This window comes from Macaca fascicularis, chromosome 8, assembly GCF_037993035.2.
Source record: "Macaca fascicularis isolate 582-1 chromosome 8, T2T-MFA8v1.1".
Lineage (NCBI taxonomy): Eukaryota > Metazoa > Chordata > Mammalia > Primates > Cercopithecidae > Macaca > Macaca fascicularis.
Window position 1 is genome coordinate 12479661 of NC_088382.1, and position 21122 is coordinate 12500782.

The following is a 21122-nucleotide window of genomic DNA, read 5'->3' on the forward strand; positions in this document are numbered from 1 at the left end:
ACTAACTTTCTAACTAAGAGCATTAGTGTATATCAATCATTGGCATACTTTAATTTTTTTTTTTTTTTTTAGACGGAGTCTCGCTCTGTCACCTAGGGTGGAGTGCAGTGGTGCAATCTAGGCTCACTGCAAACTCTGCCTCCCAGGTTCACACCATTCTCCTGCCTCAGCCTCCAGAGTAGCTGGGACTACAGGTACCCGCCACCATGCCTGGCTAATTTTTTTGTATTTTTTGGTAGGGACAGAGTTTGCCATGTTGGGCAGGATCTCCTGACCTCGTGATCCGCCCGCCTCAGCCTCCCAAAGTGCTGGGATTACAGGTGTGAGCCACCGCACCTGGCTGGCATACTTTAGTTTTGGTACCTTTACTGCTTTACTAGATTTTTTTTTTGTTTTTTCTTAAACAAGGTCTCACTCTATTGTCCTGGAGTGTAGTGGCGTGATCTCAGCTCCCTGCAACCTCCACCTTCTCAACTCCCTGCAACCTCCACCTCCCTGGCTCAAGTGATCCTCCTACCTCAGCCTACCAAGTAGCTGGGACCACAGGCAGTGCCACTACTCCTGGCTGGCTTTTTTTTGGATTTTTGGTAGAGATGGAGTTTCACCATGTTGCCCACGCTGGTCTCAAACTCCTGGACTCAAGCAATCCACCTGCTTCAGCCTCCCAAAGCACTGAAATTATAGGCATGAGCCACTATGCCCAGACCTCTTTATTAGTTTTTTAGGGCTACCATAACAATGTACCAAAAACTGCGTGGCTTAAAACAAGATAAATTGTCTTAGAGTTCTGCGGATTAGAAGTCCCAGATCAACGTGTCAGCAGGGCCAGGCTCCCTTTGCCGACCCTAGAGGAGAAGCCTTCCTTGCCTCTCCTAGCTTTTGGTGTTTGTTGGCAGTCCTTCGTGCTCCTTGGCTTGTAGCTGCATCACTCCCCTCACATGTCTGTCTTCATCTCTCTCTACAGATGGACACCAGTCATTGGATTAGGGCCCATCCTAATGACCTCATTTCAACTTGATTACATCTGTAAAGACCCTACTTCTAAGAGGTCACATTCTGTAGCATTAGGGGTTAGGACTTCAAGATATATTTTCTGGGGGATCACACTGGGGGAGCCACACAATTTAGCCCATAACAGTAACCTTTTGACAAAATGAGGTTTGCAAAAATTTAACAATGTATCTGTCACTGAATGCACACCTACCTATAGCTATATATTGATATGACTTGGCTGTGTTCCCATCCAAATCTCATCCTGAATTGTTTTTCCCATAATTCCCACACGTCGTGGGAGGGACCTAGTGGGAGGTAATCGAATCATGGGGGTGGGTCTTTCTCATGCTGTTCTCCTGATAGTGAATAAGTCTTATGAGATCCGATGACTTTTTTTTTTTTTTTCAGACGGAGGAGTCTTGCTCTGTCACCCAGGCTGGAATGCAGTGGCGCGATCTCAGCTCACTGCAACCTCTGCCTCCCAGGTTCAAGCGATTCTCCTGTCTCAGCCTCCTGAGTAGCTGGGATTATAGGCGCCCACCACAACGCCTGGTGTTTTAGTAGAGACAAGGTTTCATCATGTTGGCCAGGCTGGTCTCGAACTCCCGGCCTCAGGTGATCCACCGCCTCGGCCTCCCAAAGTGCTGGAACTACAGGCGTGAACCATCGGGCCTGGCCCTGATGGTTTTATAAAGGGGAGCTTCCTACATAAGCTCTCTTTGTCTGCTGCCATGTAAGATATGACTTTGCTCCTCATTTGCCTTCTGCCATGATTGTGAGGGCTCCCCAGCCCCATGCGGAACTGCGAGTCCAGGAAACCTCTCCTTTATAAATCACCCAGTCTCAGGCGTGTCTTTATTAGCAGTGTGAGAGCAGACTAATACATATATCAAAGGGGAAAGAAGTGTTTTCCTTCTTCAGCACTGACATCTGTGCTCTGTTGTGCTTGAGCTCAAAAGAAACATCATAACAACCTTGAACCTTTGGCTCTCAGTCCTGTGTGGTTTGAGATTCTGACATCTGCAGTTATTATTTAAATAATAGCTTTCAGTTTGGGCAAAAAAGTAATCTATTCAGTGCTTGGAAGATGATACTCTAAATTATTTAGAATGTTTTATCTTGTGTAGTGCTGACTAGAATTAACGTCTGAGAAGAATGGGATGTTGGATATGTTTTTCTTAGAAAAGGTGGGACACGAGGATGTGATCCCGTAATCACAGGACAGGGATTAACTGATAAGATATGTGAATTTCCACACCTCAGAGAAGAAAGAGATAGCTTTGGGGTGGCAAATGAAAGAGCCAATTATCACTCTGAGAGGAAAGAGAGGAGTGGGGCTGTGCGAGTTTGCTAGACCAAGCTCTAACTGGCTTACTGAGAACGTTATCTTCTAGCAGGACAGAAGGAAGCCAGAAGGACTCATCACAGCAAGTTTTTGAAAGATCTTTTTCCTTCCCTTCCTACCCAGTCCTCTCCATGGTGGTTTTGGGACCCAAATTGCCACAACGGCAGGTTCAGCTTCAAGCCTGGTTTTCAGGGAGCAGATGCCCAGGACTTCCAGGGCACCAACCTCTCCCATCTGCAGTTGCCCTCCTCCCCTTGTGAAATACTCCCTTTTGTTTTGCTTTGTTTTTTGGAGTCACGGTCTCACCCTTGCCCAGGTTGCAGTGCAGAGGCGCAATCATAGCTCACTACAGCCTCAACCTCCCAGGCTCAAGCAACTCTCCTGCCTCAGCCTCCTGAATAGCTGGGACTACAGGCACACGCCACCATGCCTGGCTAATTTTTTAATTTAATAGAGACAGGGTCTCCCCTTGTTGGCCAGGCTGGTCTTGAACTCCTGAGCTCAAGCAACCCTCCCACCTTGGCCTCCCAAAGTGCTGGGATTCCAGACATGAACCACGACACCTGGCCAAAATACTTTTTTGTATCGGCATCCCTATCAAGCTTACCTTATCCATTCCATTTGTCCTCCCATCTAATTCTTTTCTTCCGTGGGGTCCTTTGGAACCTCCTGCTGCTATAAACAAAGTCACTAAGAGCTTAAGCTTGTCTCAGACACTCCCTGGCTCGTGCAATTAACTGGAAGGTGGAATTCCTGCGATAGCATCTCTTTCCTTTTTGTCCTCCCCAAGAGATCTCTCTTTAGACTGCTCTGCATTTTAAAAGTCTGGAAGCGAAGGGGCCATGCTTCTTTTTTTTTTCTCATGGCCTCTTTTATATTCCTATATTCTATATTCTTCTACATTCCTGGGTCCCCTAATTCTTCGCCTCTTCCTATCACTTTTGCTCCTTCTTTACAACACTCCTCCAACTCCTTCATTTCTTCTGGGGGCTCCAAACACCACTCTGGCAGGACGACTTCATTCACCAAATGGTGGCTACACACTTCCAACCCAAGAGACCACAAACTGAATTCTGTGACTTTCCTGTTTGTAAGAATGATACCATTGTGCCACTGGTCTCTAGGGGTTAAAATTCTACTGGTCACCTTTGATTCCTTCCTCTCCCTCAGTAATAGCACCTACCCTAGTGTTTCTGTGAGGCTTACATGAGAAAAGCCAGGTACATCATTGAGCACACAGGGCCTGATGCTGAGTAAGTGCTCCATAATGTAAGCCATTGTTCATTAATAGATTATTGCCCACAGTGAATCCGTGAAGTAACCAATCCCCATTTCTCCCTCTTCATGTCTCTCAAAAGCACACACACGATCCATTCTTTCTGTTTCCCTTGCCATGTTCCTTATCAAAACACATCAACTGCCATCTGGACCAGGGATAGGAATGCTAAGCCAGACTCCTTGTCTCCAATCTCTTCTCCCACTTCCTAATCCATCTGGGATACAAGATCCAGAGAAAGCTAATGAAAAACTGCCTCCGTGATGTCATTCTGCTGCTCGGAAATGTCAACACTTTCTTGATGGCTCACCTGGAAACCAAGTTCTTCTCTTCTAGTGCCACACTCCGTTTCCAGGCCTGTCTCCAATAACCATGATCCAGCCAGGCTAGAATGCAAAACCTCTGAAAAGTCTTCCGCCTCTCCCACGTCCATTCCTTTGCAGATACTATTGTCTCAGTCTGGAAAGTCCCCATCGTCCACAGATTGAAATCGTTCTCATCTTCTAAAGCTCCCCTCCTCTGTAAAGTCAGTTTCTGTGTTTCTTCTGTCTGTTTCTCCCTTGAACCCCCACTGCCCTGGCTTATCTTCCTCTCATAGAGCTTATTTTTTTTGGCTCTTACTTGTCTTTCTTTTCCCAATAGGACCTCATGCAGTGCTTATAAGTAGAAGGTACTCAATACATATTCATTTAGAAAACCGAACATCTTTCTCACTTTTAGGTAAGATGCACGTCTCTATTATTTGAGACGTATTCTCTGGCTGGGGAGAAAACATGTGTGGGATTTCTTCGGCTCGATCTTCATACTCCCTGACCCCTCTCGAAAACCCCAGCTTGTATTTTTGCAGTATAATGTAATGGCATGCCCTTCCTAATCCTGCCATTTTGCCTAATTCCAAACTACCTTACTGTACTCGCCCCAAAGCACTCCCAGCCTTAACCTCTCGTCCCAATTTCCTAAAATATAACTGCTCTTGTACAGAATGGTGCTGCTGGACTAAAACGCTGACAGGGAATTGCTCTTCTTCAAGGTCTGGTCTGTATCAAGGAGCCCACGCCATGCAGTTAAAAGTGTCATAAAAAATGGGCTGATAAGTAGCTAGAAGCAGAATGCTGTGTCTACACAAATTACACGGCATTGCAGGCTACAGTTTGGAAGTTCAAGCAAGAATTGTTTATGAAAATGCATGAGCTTACCGTAGCTTGACTGAGGATATCATATACTTAACACTCACTGGTAGAGCACTGCGTAAGAGTATGGGTATTTTATGTGCATCTCAGTGGCTCTTTTGAAGTGTTTTTTGATTCTTTTCATTAGGCAAGATGAAGCCACCTCTATGGCCATGTTGCTGGCTTTTAAGAAGATGCACATTATATGTCAGCAACTACAGTATAATGCATTTGTTTTGTGTGAGCACAGCAAACCACTTGAGAACAGAGTTTATTTCGTAGACACAGTGAATTAACCCTTCAAGTACTGCCCCATGCCACAGAACTACAAGTCTTGCCACAGTATGGCTTTCTCTTCTTATAATTATCCTCTCTAGCCTGTTCATATATTAAGAATAAATCCAGGCCAGGCGCAGTGGCTCAAGCCTGTAATCCCAGCACTTTGGGAGGCCAAGACGGGCGGATCACGAGGTCAGGAGATCGAGACCATTCTGGCTAACATGGTGAAACCCCGTCTCTACTAAAAAATATAAAAAAACTAGCCGGGCGAGGAGGCAGGAGAATGGCGTGAACCCGGGAGGCGGAGCTTGCAGTGAGCTGAGATCCGGCCACTGCACTCCAGCCTGGGTGACAGAGCAAGACTCCGTCTCAAAAAAAAAAAAAAAAAAAAAAAGAATAAGAATAAATCCGAGGCCGGGCACGGTGGCTCACACTTGTAATCCTAGCACTTTGGGAGGCTGAGGCAGGCAGATCACTTGAGGTCCGGAGTTCAAGACCAGCCCAGCCAACATGGTGAAACCCTGTCTACTAAAAACAGAAAAATTAGCAAGGCATGGTGGTGGGCGCCTGTAATCCCAGCTACTCAGGAGGTTGAGGCAGGAGAATGGCTTGAACCCGGGGAGTGGAGGCTGCAGTGAGCCAAGATCTTGCCACTTCACTCCAGCATGATCGAAAGAGTGAAACTCCATCTCAAAAAAAAAAAAAAAAAAAAGAATAAATTGGGTAAAGAGAAGAAAATAAAGTGCAAAAGTAAGTGCCTCTTTTACGTATTCAGCATGGCCTTTATTCTGTGAGGTCAGTGTCTCTCTTACAGAGAAAGAAGTGAAACATTTAGCCTGAATCCCGAGAACCAGGAACTTCTCAAACATCTTAGTTTGCCCTCTCCCAGTGTAAATGAATTGCATACTTTCTGAAGCCACTTTTGTATTTCTCCAGTGCAGACCACTTTGTACCTACCTGTTTATCAACACCTTCCCCTCTTGAGTCTTGGTAGGGTCTGGATCCTTCAGCTCTATCGGATGCTGATGAAGTGTAACCAAAGATAGGATCTTGCTCTGTCACCCAAGCTGGAGTGTAGTGGCATGATCTCAGCTCATTGCAACCTCCACCTCCTGGGTTCAAGCGAGTCTCCTGGCTCAGCCTCCCGAATAGCCAGGATTACAGGCACCCATCACCACACTAGACTAATTTTTGTATTTTTAGTAGAGATGGGGTTTCACCATGTTGCCCAGGCTAGTCTTGAACTCCTGACCTCAGGTGATCTGCCCGCCTTGGCCTCCCAAAGTGCTGGGATTACAGGTGTGAGCCACCGTGCCCGGCCAGTATTTGTTCAAATGATTTCTCTTCACTTAGGAAGAGAGAAGAATAGGGCTGGACTACTTGCACTTGGCGAGGGCGGAGTGGCAGAGTAGACTTGCCTACCAGCAAAGCCAGACAGCCTTTGGTTCCTACCTTAGTACTACTACTTTTCAACTGAGGAACCCTGGCAAATTGTGCGGCCTCCTGAGCCTCAGTTTTCCTATCTGTAGAATGGGGATAATGATGCTCTCCTCATAGGGTTGCTTAGCGCTGGGTAGGTCGTTAAGGAATGTCTATTGCATTCCCATCCCTCTACAGCTTCCCCCAGATTCTATCCTCTTAGGAGGAATGGGTGTCACTGGAACATGAGGAAGCATTCCCTGGATCCTTTTTTCCCTTTCCTCACGCAGAAGCCAAACCTCAAATACACATCTTCCCTCTCTGTCCACACCCACAGCAGCAAGGAGGAGAGCCAGGGATCTAGGGGTGGGGGTGGGGGCCCATCTTCCTCCTCTCAGCAGGTGGGGGCTCGCAGGCTCACTGGCAGAGGACCTTCATTAGAGTCACAATAAACTGCCTTTCTGGGGAGGGGGGAAAGGGTGAGAGAAGCCGCTGGTGTTGCATTTTTTGGGGGAGGTAGGGTCCTCTTCCTGTTCCATTTCACTGAATTCTACCCACCTGGCATGGCCCTAGGAGGTGACCGTAGCCCTGGCTCCCCGAGTAAACACCCAGGTCAAGCTACAGGACTGACTGGGTCTTAAGCTATTATACTCCCAGTTAAAAGAGTTTTTAGCTCAAGGACTATCTCGAACTCGTTCTATCTCAGTGAATGACTCACTTACTGGAAACGGTGTAAACACAGGTGTATTACTGGGCTGCGGAAGACTTGGATGTCCCAGCATGGTAGAAGGCCAGCTCCCTGCAGTGCAACGCTTGCATTCTACATCCAGAAAACTAAAGTTCAAAGAGGTCAAACAATTTGGCAGAGGCCTGCAGTCCAGGGACTAAGCGGAACCTGGAACCCGCCACCAGGACTCCCAGCCCTGCTCCCTCCAGCGCCACCCTCTTCCCAGGGGTAGGGGGAGCTGAGGCTCGCTGTGCTCACGTGGCTTTCAGAGCCCGCCTCGGACCCTGACCTGGTATTCCACTCCCGACCCCTCACTTCCTCGTTTCCCCTTCCTTCTCCCTCTCTTCCCAGGGTCCCGCAGGGCCGGCTGAATGAAGCGATGCCGGGCACCTATACATGCATGGTGGCCAAAGGAGGATTGGAACGCTAGAGCTCGCCTCTGCAGGGCTGTGCAGGGTCCCCACTGAGGAGCGGGTGCAAACGGGTGCTGAGCTCCGGGGTCAGCCAGCACCAAGTCTGGGGCTGGGGGCGGAGCCTGGCGGTCGGGGGCGGGAGGGTGGGCAAGAGAGGGAGGCCCGGGGCGTGGAGACTTTGAAGGAGTCGGGGCCCTGGGGGTAGGAGCCCGCCGGGTGGAAGCGGCAGGCGCGAGCCGGGCGGCGGGGCGCGCGGTCCAGGCGGGGCCGGGCGGCGGCAGGGACTGCGGAGGTGCGGCGAGAGCCGGGGCGGGCGGCGTCACCGGAGGCGGAGGGGGCGGAGCCGCGCTCGCAGCTGCCACCCGGCCGCCGGGCCCAGGCAGACGCCACCCGCCAGCGGCCGGGCACGCACCGCGCGCAGACCTTCAGCGAACAATGCTCCGGCCGGGCGGCGGGCGGCTTGGAGACCGACGGAGGGGCAGAGGAAGCGCAGCCCCGAGGTGAGCCCGCGACGCGCTCTCCAAATTCGGCCTCTTTTTGTCTGGCGAGCGTGGTCGCAGAGGGGAGCTTTGGAGGGGCGCTGCGATCGCCGAGCAGGCGACCCCTGGGGTGACAGGCGGCCACTCGGGGAGTGGGTAGCGCCGGGGCCGCGTGAGCCCGGGGTGGTGCCCGAGGTGCAGGGAGGCGCCCGGCCGGGAGGACCGGGGAGCTGGAGGGTGTTGTCGATCCATTCGAGAATCGCGCTCTTTAAAACGGGGAAACTTTCCTACGAGTTCCAGGAGGGAGGACCGACTGTTAGGATGGTTTCTCTGGTCTCGCTGCTCTGTTTGCGGCGGGAGACTGAAGCGCTTTGAGGACTGCTTTCCACCGATAGAGTATTGTCAAGGGGCGGAGACGGAAGGCCGCCTGGCTGCTGGGACCAGGACCCGGGGGGATGGTTTGGGGGTCCAGGGTAGCTCCCAGGTATGCAGCAGCGGGGCTCCAGAGACAACGAGATGATGCCCTTTCCCCCAAGCCCTGGCTGAGCCCTCTGAAACGCATGCTGTGAGCACGTTCTTAACCTTTGCTGGTATCCGGGGACACACACACTTAGAACGCAGAATCCTCTGCTGGGCATGGAGGCGGCCGGGCATTCGCAGCGGAGAGCGCCAGCTCACGGTGTGTGCGTTTCTCTCAAGTAAGCTCACCCTGCACATGGTCTTGCAGAGCCGACAGCAAAACCCAATGGTCTAGGGACGAGGAGTTTTGCCATGCATTCAGTCCGGAGTCAGGTTCAGAAGGCTTTCCTGATCACTGGCCTGAACTATCCTGAACAACTTCTCTCCCCCTTCCCTTTCTGAGAAGGAAATTTGACAGGAAGCCCTAGGGAATTCCGCAGTTATTTTGCTCTCCTGAGGTCTGGTTGGTTTCGACTGTAGTGGGTGCAAAACCGCATTCCTCCCTCTGAGATTAGATTCCACAGCACTGGAGGAAGAAAAAAGAAAAGGAAAAGTTGGGTGAATATCATAATTTACACTCTGTGTGAGTGGGGAGGCAGGGGGCTAGCGGGTGGTAAAGTTGTCACTTTCTCCTTTCTGCCTGGTCAACCCTGGCCAGTGGAGTGTGCTGAAGTTCAGACACTTTCCACACACATTTCTTTCCTTTTTCTGGTGTTGCATTCATTTCACTGTAAATGTAGAAAAAAAAAATTTAGGTGAATGTTTTCTGGAATTCTGTCACTTCAGGATAAGGCATAAGCAACTTCTGATGTAAGTCTGAGGGGGTATTTTGGGCCAAAATATTTAATCTTATAGGTCTGGCCACCTTGATTCTTCAGATTCTTTTTTGAAATGGGGTGGGAGTGTATCTGACAGCTTCAGTCTTGCAAACTGTAGCCACAAATCTAGTGCAGAAGTTTGCAGAGGCAAAGACATTTTTTTCATGACTTGGATCAGAAAGAATGCTGAGCTCTTTTTTTGAATCTGACACTGCAGCCTCCTACTGAAATGGGGGGATTTGCATAATTCTGGGGGCCGCCTCCCCTCAGAGGTAAGGAATGTGGGCTGGGAAGTGCCTTCCCCATGCTGTGGAGAGCTGGCACTGCTGCACCAGGCAAGGCGAGGCAAGGCTTCGTGCCACTTGTGTTTCTCACCATCTTTTACTTAAAACAAATAGGAGATAATTCCAAGCAAGCACAGAAGTGCAACGGGAAAACAGCCTTTTTTTTTTTTTTTTTTTTTTGGCTGCATGCGGTGGTAAATTCTGTTTGCTGTGACTGAGAAACCAGTTTTAACAGGATGCAGTGAGTCAATGACAGTGGGAAGCCCAGGGCTTCGTTTGTTCTCTTCTTATTCAATGACTTCCCTTTAAAAATCTTTGCGTCCATCCCCGGCAGTCGTGTGATGAAAGTTGCATGTCTAAACATCCAAGAATTTCAGAGCTGAGGATGCTCTGAAATTTCAGAGCGGAGAGTGCTCGTAAACTGGTGAGACATTCTCAAGGAAACTTCCCCCATGCTAGCAATCCAGATCCTTCCACACTCCCAGGGCTGTGCAAACGTTGGGGAATCTTAGAAAGTAGGGCCTGTGGTACCAATGTCGCCCCTTCCCCAATAACAAGTTTGTGTTCTTACTTGCCTGTTGAGAAGGCAACATGTCGCCAAGCAAAACTGCTGCTTTGTGAATCTGTGGTAGCCCCTGAGGAAGTGGTTGGGCCCCCACCTCCTCAGATAGCCCCTTGTCAGGAGGAGCTGTGGGAACTTGTAGAGCCCACACAGGGCTGGTTTCCAAGCTGTCTTCCTCCATCCCATGGAGCAGGCATGGGAGCCTCTGCCTGCAGTGGAGGTGGGCTGGACAGTGTCCTTTCTGTGGCCTAGAAGGTGTAGGCAGTGTTCACCCATCAGCTTCCCAGGAAGGAACCTACTGCCTGTTCCTGAAGGCTAGAATACTTCCTCTGCTTTTTCCGCCTCCCAAAACTTAGCAACAAGCCTATAGTTCTCTGTGGCCTGAGATTATAAAACCTGGCTGTTTCCTCAGCGTGTTGAAGCCCAGTGTGACCTCTTCTGGAGAACTTGGCAAAGAAGGAACCTGCTACTTGGGCGTATTTGGAGGAGGAGAAGAACCTACTAACAGTCTTCTTAAAGAAAAGGACCTGTGAGACCCTAACGATGATTGCTAAAAGATACTTTTCTTTTATTTCAGATGATTTATTTGGTGTAAAGATGCAGTGGGCTTTATTCTTAACTTTCGTTTTGTTTTGTTTTTTAGACAGGGTCTCACTCTTGTCACCCAGGCCAGAGTACAGTGGTGTGATCAGGGCTCAGGCAATCCTCCTACTTCAGTCTCCCAAGTAACTGGGACCATAGGCATGCACTCCAACACCTGGATAATTTTTTTAATAATTATTATTTTTGTAAAGACAGGGTATCTCTGTGTTGCCCAGGCTGTTCTCAAACTCCTGGGCTCAAGCGATCCTCCTGCCTCGGCCTCCCAAAGTGGTGGGATTATAGGTGTGAGCCACCACTTCCAACCCATTTTTTTTTTTGAGAAAGAGATTTCACTCTTGTTGTCCAGGTTGGAGTGCAGTGGCGCAATCTTGGCTCACCACGACCTCCGCCTCCTGAGTTCAAGCGATTCTCCTGCCTCAATTCTCCTGCCTCGATTCTCCTGCCTCAACCTCCCGAGTAGCTGAGATTACAGGCATGCACCACCACGCCCAGCATTTTTAGTGGAGATGGGGTTTCTCCATGTAGGTCAGGCTGGTCTCGAACCCCTGACCTCAGGTGATCCACCCACCTTGGCCTCCCAAAGTGCTGGGATTACAGGCGTGAGCCGCCACGCCCGGCCCCAACCCATTTTTCACTTTGGAGGGAAAAGAGGCACTTATAGCTTCAGCACTTGTTGAATGAACGCCCCTGTCTGTGAGCGTGGAGATAAGAGAGAGCACTTCCCGCAAACACTCTGGAATGATTTTGGGGTTACCAGGCTCATTCCACTTGGTTAGTCCTGTTGACAGTTTAGAGATTATCAAACTTCATGCAGATCCTTATGGGAGGAAAGTGGAGAGCAAATCCTAAGGCAAAATGCTCCCTATATAATGAGAACCTGTTTAACTTACGTTCTTAAGGAAGATTTTTCTCTTGAACATTCTCCTTATGGGAAGTCAGTTCATTTTAAATAGGCTAAGAAGAGCCAGGAGCAACACGCAGATCACCACTGCAGTGAGGAGTCGCCTGCAAAGTTGGCTTCTGTTTCCAGAACCGGCAAACTCTCTGTGTCTATGGGCTGGTGCAAGTTCTTGTTTTTGTCAGTTTCCCCACCTGTAAAATGGGGACAACAGCTACCTGATGGAATGATTTCAAGGTAATCGGTTAATGACTGCAACCCTTTGAGCTCCTTCTCAATGGTGGATTTACAAGGGACCATGGTGTAAACTGTCACTTGCAGTTTTACTCTCAGAAGCAATGAACTCTTTGAGTAAGCCAATTGCCTTCTCTCCAGAGCCATCACTGGGAAATAGCTCTTCGTTAATCTCTTCTCTCTCTTATCATCTATCCAGTCACCTTTGACCATGAGTTTGTCTTGCTATTGGTTTGCTCCTTTGGCCTATAGCACCCAGCATTGTGGACCTCAGCAGCACACGGTCAAGTAATGTATATTAAGCAAGGAATATTTCTCAAGATGCCAGACCTCTCCACAAGGTCTGGAGGACAGGGCAGCACCCCACTTCTCCCCTTTCCCAGCCTTTCCTATCTCCACCTGGTTGGAAGTCTGGAATACAATGACCATTTCAGGGCCTAGACCTGCCTCCCCTCTCACACAGTTCTTGTTCAAAAATTGTGGGTTATTTTCCAAAAGCCATTGTTTTTATTTGCTGTACTACTTGATAGTTCTTGTTTCTCTGGGTCAGCGTCCCAGACTCTAGGCCCCTGGTGGCAGGGAATACATGGATGAGGTACCGGCTTCTCATCTTAAACCCTATGTGATTTCTTCCCATAACTGCCCCAAACCTCCAAGGATGTTAGGGGACTCCTCACCCAGGATTTTAGGGGACTCCTCACCCAGGATTTTAGGGGACTGAAATGTCTTTTATGTACTCTTTTAAAGCAACAAGGCTGTGTTTAGTTTTTACAGCTTCTGATAAGGCCACACCACCAGAGAATGTCTAAGAGCCTTGTGACAGATGGGTAAGGGCCACAAAATAAACGGGATCCTAATCTTTACCTTTTTCTCCTCCTTCTCCTCCCTGATCAAATAATGAGATTGTAATCGATAGTGCACCCATTGTCTGGCATGGCAAATCTCTAATCAGGAAAGTGTCCTGCCTTTCTAGGAAGCCACTCTGTGACCCACCTCTGAATCCCGCAAGACCACACCAGAGAGCCGGGCGCGAGATGAACCAGCAGCCTGTCGGCTCAAGATGCACCAGACCCTCCGCCTGAAACCCGGGAGCCTGAAAATGTCTGCGTGCAGTGACTTTGTGGAGCACATCTGGAAGCCCGGGTCCTGCAAGAACTGCTTCTGCCTGCGGAGCGACCACCAGCTGGTGGCCGGCCCTCCCCAGCCCAGAGCGGGCAGCCTGCCCCCTCCACCGCGCCTGCCTCCCAGGCCTGAGAACTGCCGCCTGGAAGATGAAGGTGTGAACAGCTCACCTTACTCCAAGCCCACAATTGCCGTGAAGCCCACCATGATGAGCTCCGAGGCCTCTGATGTGTGGACAGAGGCCGGCCTGAGTGCCGAAGTCTCGCAGGTGAGGCTGACTAACACTCGTGGTATTTTTACAGGGGCTGCTCCTGTTTGAACGCTTGGTGACTGGCTGGCAGCCAGGGAGGGCTGTTCCAGCAAGAAACCTGCAGGATGGCTTCCTGTCAGCTGGCCCTGAGATGGCTTTTGCCTGGGATTCGCTGTAGCTGCTCTCCTTTCTCTCTGTCCCTTTAGGCTAATCTAGTCCCCCAGAATTTCCTCCTGTGATTTGCAGACTGTGTAGGGCAGACAAAAAATGAAGCTTTTTAAAAAAAGTTTTAAATTTTCTTAATTGATCATTTTAAATATATACACAAGTAGCAGTAATTGCAAAGTGAATCGCATGCACCCAATACCCTTCAATATGAACTTCAGCAACCATCAACTCATGACCAATCTCATTTCACCTCCCCCCCGCACTGATCCCTCTTCCTTATGATTTTAAAGCAAACCCCAGATATCACATCATTTCAATACATACCTTTCAAAGATAAAGTCTTTATGAAAAACATAACCACAATACCATCATCACGCTTAATTTTTTTTTTTTTTTTTTTTTTTTTTTTTTTTTTTTTTTGAGATGGAGTCTTGCTCTGTCACCCAGGCTGGAGTGTAGTGGCACGATCTCTGCTCACTGCAACTTCCGACTCCCTAGTTCAAGCGATTCTCCTGCCTCAGCCTCCTGAGTAGCTGGGATTACAGGCGCCTGCCACCATGCCCTGCTAATTTTTGTGTTTTTAGTAGAGATAGGTTTCACCATGTTGGCCTCGATCTCTTGACCTCGTGATCTGCCCACCTCGGCCTCCCAAAGTGCTGTGATTATAGACGTGAGGCACCACTAATTTTTTTTTCTGTCACCCAGGTTGGAATGCAGTGATGTGATCTCAGCTCACTGCACCTTCCACCTCTAGGGTTCAAGCGATTCTCCTGCCTCACCCTCCCAAGCAACTGGGGCTATAGGCGCATACCTCCATGCCCAACTAATTTTTGTATTTTTAGTAGAGACGAGGTTTCACCATGTTGGTTAGTTGGTTAGACTGGTGTCTAACTCCTGACCTCAAGTGATCCACCCACCTCGGACTCCTAAAGTGCTGAGATTACAGGTGTGAGCCACCACACCTGGCCTGTTTTTTTAGTTTTTAATTTTTATTTTATTATTATTATTTTGTTGAGACAGTCTCACTGTTGCTCAGGCTGAAGTGCAGCATTGAGATCTTGGCTCACTGCAACCTCCGCCTCCCAGGCTCAAGTGATTCTCCTGCCTCAGCCTCCTAGGAAGCTGAGACTAGAGGTGCATGCCACCATGCTTGGTTACTTTTTTTTTTTGGTGGAGATCGGATCTTACTATGTTGCCCAGGCTGGTCTTAAATTCCTGGTCTCGAACTCCTAGGCTCAAGTAATCCATCTGCCTCAGCCTCCCATGGTGCTGGGATTATAGGCGTAAGCCACCATACCTGGCTCCACACTTCGAAATATTAGCAGTAATTCCTTAATATTATCTAATACCCAGCCAGTACTCCTGTTTCCAATTTTGAAGCTTGGATTTTACCAGCTTTTTTTCTAGGGTCACTAAAAACAGTTACACCCTAGAGGCCAGACCATTCTGCTCATTCTACAGGTAACCTTTACAAAGTCAAAGGGCACATAACCCAGGGCTGCTGGCATCTGCTGTCTTTAGACACATTTAGGAAGCTATGTGGCTAAGACATGTTCTAGGAACTGCTTGCTACCTGTTTGACCTCTCTGCCTGTTCTAGTTTTCTTGACCAATATGGCGAGTAGGTGAGGAAGGCTGTGAGTATATATGAAAGCTAACGTCAATTCTAAATCAGGGGAGGCTTCATTAAGGAAAGGCATTTCCTTGAGTTGCGATGAACTTGATGTCCCCTTCCGGGCTGCTCTGTTTTTTCCTAAACTGATTACACCCATTCTCCAGGCCATTCTCAATACCTTCAGCCTTCACCAACCTGAGCCGGGGACTCTTTAAGCTCAGAACCACCTGGGAAAGAAGCCAGAGGCAGGCCCTGCTTTGAGGCTGCTTCTAAAAGTGGGGGTAAGGGAGGACTTTAGACCAGAAGGAGGAGGAAACGGTGACTTCAGGGGTGGTATTGACCAGTCCACATCTTTGTCTCATAGCCCAACGAGTCCAACCACTTGCACAGGCTCAGGCTGAGGTCACTGCTGTAGGTGGGAGAAAGAGGACCTCTGGCATAGTTGGAAGCAAAGCACAGAAAGAAGCGAGGAAGCCCAGATCCAGTTCAGAAGCCACCGCTCACCCTGATCCAGTTCAGAAACCACCCCTCACTCTCCTGTTCTGCCCACACCCACCCACCCAATGTGTTTCTTTTTTCTTTCTTTCTTTTTTTTTTTTTTTTGTTGAGACAGAGTCTGGCTCTGTCGCCCAGACTGGAATGTGGTGGCATGATTTGGGTCACTGCAACCTCCGCCTCCTGGGCTCAAGCCATCCTTCCACCTCAGCCTCCAAAGTAGCTGGGATTACAGGCACACAGCACCACGCCCAGCAAGGTTTTGTATTTTTTTTGTAGAGATGGGATTTTGCCATGTTGCCCAGGCTCGTCTTGAACTCCTGGGCTCAAGCAATCTGCCCTCCTCAGCCTCCCATAGTGCTGGGATTACAGGTGTGAGCCACGGCGCCTGGCTCCAGTGTGTCCCGTGTGTTTTCAAAACACTTAACGACTTCGATTTCTTCAGGCATGCGCTGTGATTGGGTTATCAAAAAACTCACAAACTCAAAGCAAAAATTAAACAAAACCCCAAGCTCCATTTTCCACTGGGTGAGAGAAGTTGCAAGGGAGGAAGAAGGTAAAGTGTCCTTTTTCAGAGTTATATTTTTCTTTTCCTACTTCACAGACTTAAGCCAAAAGCATTACAATCCATGGGTGGGAAGCACGGCTCAGTGTCTGGGAAGACAAATGGCTCAGCGGGTGCCCCAGCAATGATCACAGGGCGGTAGGGAGATCAGAAGGTGGGCGTGCACTGAATCCCCGGCCCCAGCGCCCCTGCACTGCACTACAGAAGACAATCTACAGTATCATTGCCCTTCCCTCTCACTTTTCCTCTCTCTCTTTTTTCTATGACAAGTTCTAATATAAGTCTTTTTGCGTTGGGCTTGTGTGTAGGTCATCTGGAGACGAGCGCCCGGCAAGCTTCCCCTCCCGAAGCAGGAGGATGCCCCCGTTGTCTACCTGGGCAGCTTCCGAGGTGTACAGAAGCCTGCTGGTCCCTCTACCTCCCCTGACGGCAACTCCCCTCGCTGTCCCCCAGCTTACACCATGGTTGGCCTGCACAACCTTGAGCCCCGCGGCGAGAGGAACATTGCTTTCCACCCAGTGAGCTTCCCTGACGACAAGGCTGGGCACAAAGAAAAACCCTCATTTCCTTACCAAGACCGGCCCTCCACCCAGGGGAGCTTCCGCCAGAAACTGGCTGCCTTTGCTGGGACCACATCTGGCTGTCACCAGGGTCCTGGGCCCCTGCGGGAATCCCTGCCCTCGGAGGATGACGGTGATCAAAGGTGCTCGCCCTCCGGGGACAGCGAGGGCGGAGAGTACTGCTCCATTCTGGATTGCTGCCCTGGGAGCCCTGTTGCCAAGGCTGCCTCCCAGGCTGCAGGCTCCCGGGGCAGGCATAGTGGCAGGGACGGCTCACCCACGTGCTGGGAGCAGGGGAAGTGTGCAGGGCCCACAGAGCAGGAGAAGCGGGGCCTGAGCTTCCCCAAGGAGTGCTGTAGCCAGGGCCCCACTGCCCACCCATCCTGCCTGGGCCCCAAGAAAGCGTCCTTCACCTCGGAGGCTGCCACTTCTTCTGACGGCCTCGCCTGTGGCAGCGGCAGCGGCAGCGGCGCCAGCAACCCCTTCGTCCCCCATCTCGAGAGTGATTACTGCTCCCTCATGAAGGAACCTACCCCAGAGAAGCAGCAGGACCTTGGCTGCCCAGGGGTGGCCTCTAGCAGATGCCTTGGGCTGACGGGGGAGCCCCAGCCCCCGGCCCACCCCAGGGAGGCTACACAGCCTGAACCCATCTATGCTGAGAGTACCAAGAGGAAGAAGGCAGCTCCGTTGCCTTCCAAACCACAGGCCAAGACAGAACACGCAGCAGCTGCGCAGGGCCAAGGCCAGGGTCAAGGCCAGGGCCAGGTATGGACAGGTAATGCCTGGGCCCAGAAAACAGCATCTGGCTGGGGCCAGGACAGCCCAGACCCAACTCCCCAGGTGGCAGCCACCATCACCGTCATGGCGGCCCACCCGGAAGAGGACCATCGGACGATCTACCTGAGCAGCCCTGACTCTGCCGTGGGGGTGCAGTGGCCGCCAGGGCCTGGGAGCCAGAACTCCGAGGTGGGTGAAGAGGAGACTTTGGCTAGGCAGGGGCTGAGCTCCAGGGAAAGCCATACTCACAGTGCCAAGGAGAGCAAGCCCAAGGAGAGGCCCGCCATTCCCCCCAAGTTGTCCAAGAGTAGCCCTGGAGGGTCCCCGGTGTCACCATCTGCCGGAGGGCCCCCGGTGTCACCGCTGGCTGACCTCAGTGATGGGAGCTCTGGCAGCAGCGGCATTGGGCCCCAGCCTCCATCCCGAGGCCCTGCTGACCCCATTCCTCCCTGCCGGACCAACGGTGTCACTCTCAGTGACCCATCCAGGTGTCCCCAGCCTGTGACCTCAGCCTTGGACCAGAGGCGGCCCAGGTTCCAGGCAGGCACCTGGAGTCGTCAGTGCCGGATAGAGGAAGAAGAGGAGGTGGAGCAGGAATTGCTGAGTCACAGCTGGGGAAGAGAGACCAAAAATGGCCCCACGGACCATTCAAACTCCACGACCTGGCACCGTCTCCACCCCACAGATGGCTCCTCTGGGCAGAACAGCAAAGTTGGGACTGGGATGAGCAAATCGGCCTCTTTTGCCTTTGAGTTCCCCAAGGACAGAAGTGGGATTGAGACATTCTCACCTCCTCCTCCACCTCCAAAGTCGAGGTGAGTACCATTGTCTGCCTGGGACTCTCTCTGCAGGGCAAAGGGCTCTTCCAGAAACCTTTGCCCTCATGAAAGCTTTCAGACCCGGGCCCCAGAATCTGCCCAAAGGCCCTTGTGCCTTTATGTAAATTTCCCCCAGGGTCCCAGTGCAGCCCTGGGAGAGCAGGAGAGCAGGAGTTGTGGCCTCTTTGTATCCAGCAAAAAAACCTACATGTGGGGCCCTGCTTGGGATTGGTGATTTGAAATCAATCTTTCCAAGAAGCGCCACCAAGCTGTTGCCATTTGTTTGGTGCCTGCATTTTTATAGTCTGGTCCTCTTTTTATTGCCCAGTTCTCTGAAGTGTCTTCAGTAGGCTTTTTTTCCAGGAAGTCCTGAATATTTTCATTTAATTTAAACATGCAAAAGAGGGCAAAAGGAGGTTATGCTATAAGATTTAGGGAGATTTAAAAAATATTAAAAAATATTTTTTAAAGATTTGGGGAGGGAAGGCCGGGCACAGTGGCTCACGCCTGTAATCCCAGCACTTTGGGAGGCCAAGGCGGGCGAATCACAAGGTCAGGAGATCGAGACCATCCTGGCTAATACGGTGAAACCCTGTCTCTACTTAAAATACAAAGAAAATTAGCCGGGCACGGTGGCAGGTGCCTATAGTCCCAGCTACTCAGGAGGCTGAGGCAGGAGAATGGTGTGAACCTGGGAGGCAGAGCTTGCAGTGAGCAGAGATCCCGCCACTACACTCCAGCCTGGGAGACAGAGCGAGACTCCTTCTCAAAAAAAAAAAAAAAAAAAAAGATTTGGGGAAGCAAACAGTTAATGCCAAATAAATGTGTGTCCAATAAACTGTTACCATAATGGTGATTAGGTCTTGGGGCCAAAAGCAGAAAATAGGAAGCTTTACACATGGTTAGGAACCCTCAGACGTGGGTTTTTAGAGAAAAAAAATGTAGTTTCATGTTAGCATGCTGAAACTCAGTTTTCTCTACTGCTTCCCTGCTATCTCCTACCAGTTTAAAGTGCCTTTTAAAGGCTCAAGAAAAATAAATGGTCTTTTTTTTTTTAAGCTATTGAGCTGTGGATGGGACTTAAATGCTGGGGGAAAAAAATTTCTTTCGATTAGAACAAAACTGATTCCTGTTAGGAAAAGGAGAAACCTACTGTTTTTCAAAAAATTACAGCCTTTCTGAACAGACTTGCTTGAGTCATGTCATTTCCAGTGGTTCTGTTTCAGCTGATGTGCCTCTGGGCTGATGTCAGAAACAAGGAAATTGACCACAGAGAGAAGCAGTTAGGACACTTGACTTTGAACATCAAGGCGTCTCAGGCACTGATGGGATCTAACGTGGGTTTTTTTCTCATGACCACTACTTTGTTCTGGAATTACATTGGCCGCCCACCATGCAGAACAGACGTCTTCCAGATCCTGAGGTGATTGCAGACTCTTTGGCAGCCGCGTGAACTCCCCGAATGAATGAGAGATTCAGCAGCTAAGATGAGCTTCCGTTTATACAGCACTCACTATGGGTCAGGCATGGATTTAAAAGAGTTAGACATAACAACTCATTTCATCCTCAGAACAGCCCTAAGAGGTAGGAATTGCCAGCCCCAGTTTACAGATGACAAAGCAGAGATGGAGAGCTAGAGTAACCAGCCTAAGGTTCCTGCCATACCCGCAAGAATCCTAAGTCTACGCTCCTCCTGAACCTATAGGACATCAAGGAGCATGGAAATTGAGCAGAACATGAGAGTAAAATGTCTAAATTGTATCTGCCTGCCTCAGTCCTGGGTAAATTAGTGGAAAGCACAGATATTGGCACTAGACCAAGTTCCTATTCCCTCTCTCTCACTTACAAATAGAGTGACCTTGCATAAGCCACTCACTGTGACTGAGTCTCCAGTCTCTACTCTAGAAGAGTCAGTCAGTCTCTAAACTGAGAGTCTGGAGTCTCTTCTCTAAAATGAGATGATAATAGTACTTCGATAACACCCTGCTATTGAAAGCCTCTAATGAGACAAACAATGGAATCCAATGCAAAGGTTAGTTATGATGTAGGCAAAAGCCACCCGGGCTGTTGATTGCACAATGACACCCACACCCTATAGGAACTAGCATGGCTCAATCCCAGGAACTCCACCCTAAGCCTTGGAGAAGTAACTAAAATTTACTCCTTTAAGAATCTCAGGGCTTGGAGAAATCCCAGTAACCGTAGCAACATGACTCAGGTAGGGTTTTAATTAGCATCTGGGTTGAGATCAGAGTTTTTTCGGCCCAGTTTGTTATGATAAAACCCTTAGATTACATATAACTCAAGCTCGGTGGGAATCGGAGGTTCAAGATTTCAGCTCTTAAAAAATAAACAAGTTAGAGGAGAAACAAGAATTAAAAAGAAGGGCTGGAGTTAGTGGCTCTTGCCTGTAATCATAGCACTTTGGGAGGCCAAGGCGGGCGGACCGCTTGAGCCCAGGAGTTCGAGACCAACCTGGGCAACATGGTGAAACCCAGTCTCCACCAAAAAAGATACGAAAATTAGCCAGGCATGGTGGCACACACCTGTCATCCCAGCTTCTCTGGGGGCTGAGGTGGGAGGATGGCTTGAGCCCAGGAAGCGGAGCTTGCAGTGAGCTGTGACTGTGCTGCTATACTCCAGCCTGAGCAGCAGAGGAAGGCCCTGTCTCAAAAAAAAAAAAAATCTAGAAAATAAAATTATCTTAAGAGAACACAGAAAAAGAACAGCATCTTATATTATTTAAAATAAGCTAGAATATATTTTCATTTGGGGAAGCATTTTCATTTCTCAAG

General features: G+C 49.7%; 1 protein-coding gene across 2 annotated transcripts in view; it reads left to right on the top strand.

The window, feature by feature from the left end:
- Nucleotides 1–8002: 8002 nt before the first annotated feature.
- PRAG1 (PEAK1 related, kinase-activating pseudokinase 1) overlaps nt 8003–21122 on the top strand; it is a 66202-nt gene continuing 53082 nt past the window's right edge. Inside the window, exons 1-4 of one of the 2 annotated variants that reach the window (XM_073999959.1) lie at nt 8003–8121; nt 12932–13348; nt 15477–16163; nt 16481–18324. In XM_073999959.1, coding sequence (XP_073856060.1) covers nt 16634–18324 — 1691 coding nt within the window. In that variant the 5' untranslated portion in view covers nt 8003–8121; nt 12932–13348; nt 15477–16163; nt 16481–16633. The remainder of the gene's footprint in view (nt 8122–12931; nt 13349–15476; nt 16164–16480; nt 18325–21122) is intronic. The other variant, XM_005562626.5, reaches the window with a different exon arrangement.